General features: G+C 32.2%; 1 protein-coding gene across 1 annotated transcript; it reads right to left on the bottom strand.

The window, feature by feature from the left end:
* Positions 1-2120: 2120 nt before the first annotated feature.
* Positions 2121-4140, bottom strand: LOC121788809. The gene is made up of 9 exons (XM_042187418.1): positions 4038-4140; positions 3872-3956; positions 3669-3793; positions 3506-3590; positions 3254-3371; positions 2977-3050; positions 2782-2879; positions 2439-2671; positions 2121-2348 (listed from the first exon to the last, which is right to left on the bottom strand). The coding sequence occupies exons 1-9, from the start codon at positions 4138-4140 to the stop codon at positions 2121-2123; spliced, it is 1149 nt and encodes a 382-aa protein (XP_042043352.1).
* Between the last annotated feature and the right edge of the window lie 2548 nt (positions 4141-6688).

The following is a 6688-nucleotide window of genomic DNA, read 5'->3' as shown; positions in this document are numbered from 1 at the left end:
GGTCGCTCTCCTTCTAGCTAACCATTACTACGCTCTAATCTAAGCTATTTTGGAACTGGGAGAAAAGGACTCGGAACCAGGAACGGGCGGAAAATGAACTGAAGGAAGAAGAAGATCCCTACTATGGCGTTGTGTCCTCTATTTATATGCTCTTCACAACAACCTCCAGCTATGATAACAACTTTGGCAGCGAATATTCATCCTTGTTGTGATTGCGTTCCTCATTCGTTGATACGTGTCCCCTTTTCTATTTCACAGCTATAGTCCTTGATAACTGATTGAGGATCGCCTTCTAGTGCATCGGCCATATGTGTCCTCCTTCTAGAATGTAGTGGTCCCCCGCCTAACTCCTTGATCACCGCCTTGATCAACCCACACGGTTTTGGCCTTTTTCGCCTTTTGCACCAGCTTGATCAGTTTGGCCTTGCTGCCCTTGGTCAAGCGGCATTCCTGCACAATTAACACTCGTCTTCCGCGTAAAACTGATCAAGTAGCACACTTTTTACCCTTTAAACCGATGCATGAAATAGGCCTTATCAATTAACATGGAAAGCAAATGGAATAGCCATAAAGAGGAAGGATAAATAGCTATAACAGAAAACTTATCAAATAACTCAAAGGTATAATCTATACCTGATACTTCAGCTGATAAACCTTGATAGAAACAGCTCTTTAAGATTGTAGATTTCTTCAATTTTTTCATTGCAGACACCTAAAAAATATAAACACAATCTGCTGCAAGAAGAGAGTGAAATACTTAAAGCAAAAAGTGTTCTTAAAAGGTGTTAAGTTAGAGAGTCTCATAGATTCCAACATGACCTTTCACTTGCTTAATCCTAGGGTTTGGGGATCAAAATGGGTTTAGAATGGGCTAATATACTTCTACACATATACACATATATTTAGAATGAGTTTTAAAATGTAGTATAATTGTAGGAACATATAGGTTTTAAACATATGTCAACAAGTTCCAATTTCTATTCTTTATTTAATCTGACAGTTATATATCATTTGCATAGGTACATAAATGATGGAAGACAGTAAATCAGGCATGATATCTAGAAGATGACTATGAAGGAGGCAGACATACTTGATTTAAGGTATAACTATAAAATAATGATCCTGATAGTTAACTAATTTTGCATGTTAGGAATCAAAACTTAGAGCATCCACAACCGTGCTCTTGCCAGCGGCACGGTTGTGGGCCCGGGCGGTACTATTCATGCCTGCTCTCTGGCAAGAGCACAACACCCACAACTGTGCTCTTCCGCAAGGACGAATGGGAGCGCGACACAATGGCTATGCCGTTGACGAATGGGAGCGCGATACGTGTGCGTCCGCTGGCACGGACGTGCTCGATACATCGAGCAGCGCCGTGCCAGCGGCGGCGGTCCTTCGCCTTGCCAACGGTGCGCTCTTAGTAATTGCAAAGGTTTGCCTCAAGGAATCCTAAGTAAAACCAAAGAATGCCATTAAGATATCTTACATATATTACACATATATTTATAAATGTTGTTGAATCAATTGCATGTAAATGGATACTAATATATATGGACTAATATTTGTTGATACATGTATGAAAATTTCAACCTTTGACTGATTATATTGCTATGATAATTTTCTTTAGTAGATTTCTGAGTAGTATTTGAAAGAGTAAATAAATTAATTAATAGCTAAAATCAGAAAAAGTAGAGTGTATTTGTATTTCATTTATATGAAGTGATACCAAGCATAATCTATTTTAAGTATATTCTACAAAACTTGTAGAATATAGTTTGTGCTACTTTCTGAAATACTCTATGAAAGTATCTGTGAAGACTTAATGTTTTTAAAATATAATGATAAATTTATAAGTGTTAAAAAAACAAAAATCTGACATGAATAAAGATAAATAAAGATAAATCTAATAAATGATAGACAACTTCAAAGAAGAAATATATAAGCCAGAATTGTAAATCAAAAGAAGAATTCATTAAGAAAAAACATCATTCATGGATACAGATAAAATTCATCTTAAGAGTGCCAAATAAGACCAAAAACTAAGATGAAGATTCTGATAAGTTCAAAAGGGTTAAGCAGAAATAAAAAAAAAACATACAAATTCAGAAGTTTTTCCAACACTAATCAGCAATAGAGATGTCCTGACTGTAGCTGACAGAAGCCTCATCTTCTTCTTCAATCACATTTGCTTTCTTCATCTTCTTCTTGATCTTTCCAAAGCAGAAATCATCACAGCTATCAAACTCATCTTCCAAGCACCTCTTCACACTTCCTTCAGCAACCCACTCAACCCCATTTTCCTTGGTAACCACAGATAAATCAGGAGTGACAAAGCCCTTACCACTTACCTAAAAAAAAAGTTAAAGCAGTTCTAATAAACAACTCAAATCAATTGGAAAATGTAAGAAAAGGTCTTAATATTTGTTTGAATAAAATACCTCTACTATATCATCACCAAAGAGTAAATCACACAACTTCACATCAGAATTCAGAACTTGTGATCCAATGTTCAGAGGAACATGCTTCTCCACAATTTCTGGAATATTGCATATTTTGTTAACTGTATATGGATATCTGCAATAATACTCCTTGTTGTTCCTACTTTGAACCTTAAACAACACCTTTTGACCCAAAAGAAGCTCCTCAAGTTTCCTAGGAATATATTCCACAGCTGAATTCCGAAATACAGCAAAGCAACTCATGATTAAAACATACAAACTTATAATCCTGATGTATATAATTTGACTTATTTGAATTGATTCATTATTACTTCCATACTACTTCCAATAAGATCAGTTACCCTTTGGACAACTTCTCTATCCCACAATAAAAGGGATGCATTACTTGTGTCATCAACTACGTTGACAACAAACTTGAACCTAAATAAGAGAAAAAAGAAGTTAAACTGATTAACTTCTGAAAATAGATTATATTCACCAACTAATTCAGAGAAAAAAAAAGGATGCATAAGAATACCTTTTGACAGCAACATCATAATTCTTAATGCAGAAATCACACCTAAACTTATTGGCATCCAACACCCTAACTTTCTTAACACAGGTTTTACATGCTAGATAATACCACTCCCCAAAATGAGGCTCAATTGATTCAACTTGGCAAAATTCCAGTAGCAGCCATCATGTTTACCAAGAACGGAAATAAGCTATTCCATAATTAAAAAGAGAACATATTGTAAACAAATGCTAATCAGTATTTAGAAAACAAATAATATACAGATGATATCTTTCAATACCTCTAAACAAACAACATCACTAATACACTTGACAGCAAGATCATCAAACTCCCTACTATGCTTTACTCCAGCTTGATCCACTGACCCTTGTGCAATAAAAGTATCATCATCTTTAATCCTAAACATTATAATTAATATTTGTTAGAAAATATATATATCAGTGTAGTCTCAAAGATCAAAAGCATAAAAACTACAAAAATGTATATTATTCAGATAAATAGACAGTAATATAGACTTTGAAAAAGATACTACCTTTTCTTAAACTCCTTGACATCAGCCACATCAGCATTGATTAAAATCTTGGATGCTTGATAATGAGTGGATACACCAATCTCACCTAAAAAATGACAAACAAACATTATAAATTAAGTTTCAGTTTATCAAAGATAGTGTATAAATAGGATGGAAATACAACCTCTGAAAACATTAGGCTTACAAAACTGCTCTATGATTATAGGAACAGTCCCTTCAGCCATCTTCAATTGAGACAAATAAGAATCCATATTGGAATCCCAAATTGTGCACAATATCTTATTATGGCTGTATAAAATGAAATAGAGTTAGTAACAAAAACAGAATCAGATATAAAAAATGAAATGCAGGGGCAGTGACACTAACTGCTCATCACTTATTTCAACCTCAATCAACCTATATGTATTTTGCTTCAAATCTCTTCTAGGGGCAGTAATTACCCCAATAATATCTGGCAAATTAAAAACTAAATAAATGAACCAAAAGATAATAAATTAAAGTGTTGAAACAAACTATATAACATAACTTATACCAAAAAGGGATGTTTGATCTTCATTCTCATTGCTTGATATATCAGCAAATGTTTTAAAAGAAAACAAATTTGCTGGAAAACCAGGATCTCTGACTTCATACATCTCTGTTCTGAAATTCGTAATCAGTCTATAAAGATGATTAGTAGCCTTGTTTCTGAGAGTGTTGTCCCTAACAAAGAAAGTTTTTATATAATAGATGTCTCCTTCATAAAGTTTATGTTCCAGATTTTGTAGCACTTTTTGGTTAAATGTTGCTTGAATGAATGTACCCTGAGTATTAAAGAAATATGCTATCAGATATGTGTGAAATGAAAAGTAAAAGATTTTATGTCTTCCTCTTTATTTAATAGAAATATAAAAACTAATCTATACATATATAAAGTGACAGTTTTTTGGCATGCCACGTGGCACTGATTTGGGCAGGAAAATGAAGTTTCATTTTTTTTCTTTTGCTTATTTCATGCATTTTTGTTTTTGTTTTTACACTCAATGTAAAAGCAATTTATGATTCCAATGTTTGTATTCTGTTTTTTTTTATTTTTTATCTATAGGTTTCATTGGTGTGTAATTAAACCTATTCTATTACAAATAAAGAGATATTATAGAAAATTACGTATATACATATTTTTGAATAGGAATTGAGATACATAATTACTCCAGGTTCCAATGCAATTCGATTCCTGAACAAACTTAAAAAATATATTAGTGTTCATACATTTATAACATGAACCATAGGAAAAAATAATATAACTTCATTTGTACAACTAAAATATATTCAGAAAGTTCAGTTAAAGGATTAATTCAAGATCTGCAAAAACAAGAGACTTGGAGAATAAAATCAAAATTATAAAACATGAAAAATAAGACAGTTCAAGAGAGAGAGATATATATATATATTCATATTTTATGCAATTTCCAACACATAGAGAGACTCATATTTGATAGACTGAGAGAGAGAGCTAGAGAGAGAGGGGGGAGATATTCATATTTTATGCAATTTCCAACACATAGAGAGAGATTCATATTTGATGTTGTTTCCAATGCAATTATTACCTAAACAAATATCAATAATATATTAGTATTCATATGTAAAACATATAATGTGAAGTATATATTTGAAATTATGGATTTTGTAAGTACCTGTGATATGAATATCATAGTTACAGAATAAAATCAGATATTAGAACATGAAAAATAAGAGATAATAGTATCACAATTTTAGAACATGAAAAATAAGGCAGAGGGAGAGATAGAGTGATAGAGAGACACCGAGAGAGGGAGAGGAACAGCTTATTAAATACAAAAATAACTCCTGCAAATCAAAAGAAATTAATTTATATGTTTCCAATGCAAGGTCTCATTGAACAAAGTTAAATATTGTGTTAGTATTTATATTTAAAATCTACTCTGTATATGTTTGAAATTATTTATGCAGCAGCATTATGAAATCAGTAGTACAAAAGAGAATATGGTCACAAATTTTGAATATCTAAACTACGAGAGATAGAGGAAGAGAAAAATAATGTGGAACCATAAGGCATACATAAGAGTTTCATACCTTTTGTTTTTATCTTGGCATATTGTTTATTTGATGTATTGCTGATCTGGTAGAGTAGGTTCTAGCTTCCCACGTCTGCTGTGTCATTTGTAGGAGGTGTGTGATGATTGTAAAGTGAGGAGATAGAGGCGTCTGTTTGTGTTATCTATGGTGTACTTCTATTTCTTTTTCTGAAGAGAGAAGGGTGACATAGGCTTCTATTTCTTTTTCTGCAGAGAGAAGGATGAGAGAGGCGGCTGCTTTGTTTTAGGATTTAGTTTTTCATCTTATAATTCCCCTATAAATAACACAGAAATAAGTTAATAAGTTAATAAATGCAATAATGTATGAGTCTTAAATAAATGCAGAATCTTATGCAATATTTCATTAGTGTTGATATGTATTAATATTATAATATAAGTGGCAGTATTAATATTTCACATGCTATCTTTTAGATTATTATCGGTTAAATATTCTGTTCTACAAGTTATATAAGATTTTTTAGTGTATTTATTGTTATCTAATAATAGCTTTTAATGTTATCTTATTTTTATCTGAAATGTCTCTAATGATAATGTTTTTATGGGGAAGATGCATCTTTTTAACCAGCATGCTAAAGATGGGAGTCCTATAAATACCTCTTCTCTTTACACTCCCACTGTCACTTATTTTCTCTCTCAACCGTGATCAGTAAAGAAATTTTTCAGACTAATAGTTCAGTTTCTAATTTCTACCCTAATTCATGCTCTGCATACTCTCTCTCTTAGTATCTGTTCTTTCTTTGTTTTGTTATGCTTCTTCACTCTACATTCCTAATATATTTGTTTCTTTTTTCATTTCTGTTTTTTGCTGCTTTTAGTACTAGGAATACAATTAATGTAGTCTTTTAACCTTGAATCTTTCATTGCAAGATTGAATGGTCTCTCTATTTGACAGGTAAATGCAGTGCATAATACTTTTAGTTGTTAAACCCTGATTCATTATAAGTGATTATTCAGGAAAGAAGATGCAAGGAAGAAGTTTGCAGAAAGAGACAGAAGAAAAAATTATCAGAACCAACAATTTCAGAAGCAAAAATAAAGGAGGTAAACACATAACCTTAGTACAGGAACA

The sequence above is a fragment of the Salvia splendens genome, unplaced genomic scaffold, assembly GCF_004379255.2.
Source record: "Salvia splendens isolate huo1 unplaced genomic scaffold, SspV2 ctg1152, whole genome shotgun sequence".
NCBI lineage: Eukaryota > Viridiplantae > Streptophyta > Magnoliopsida > Lamiales > Lamiaceae > Salvia > Salvia splendens.
Note: the sequence above shows the minus strand (reverse complement) of the source record. Positions and strands in the feature narration are given on the sequence as shown.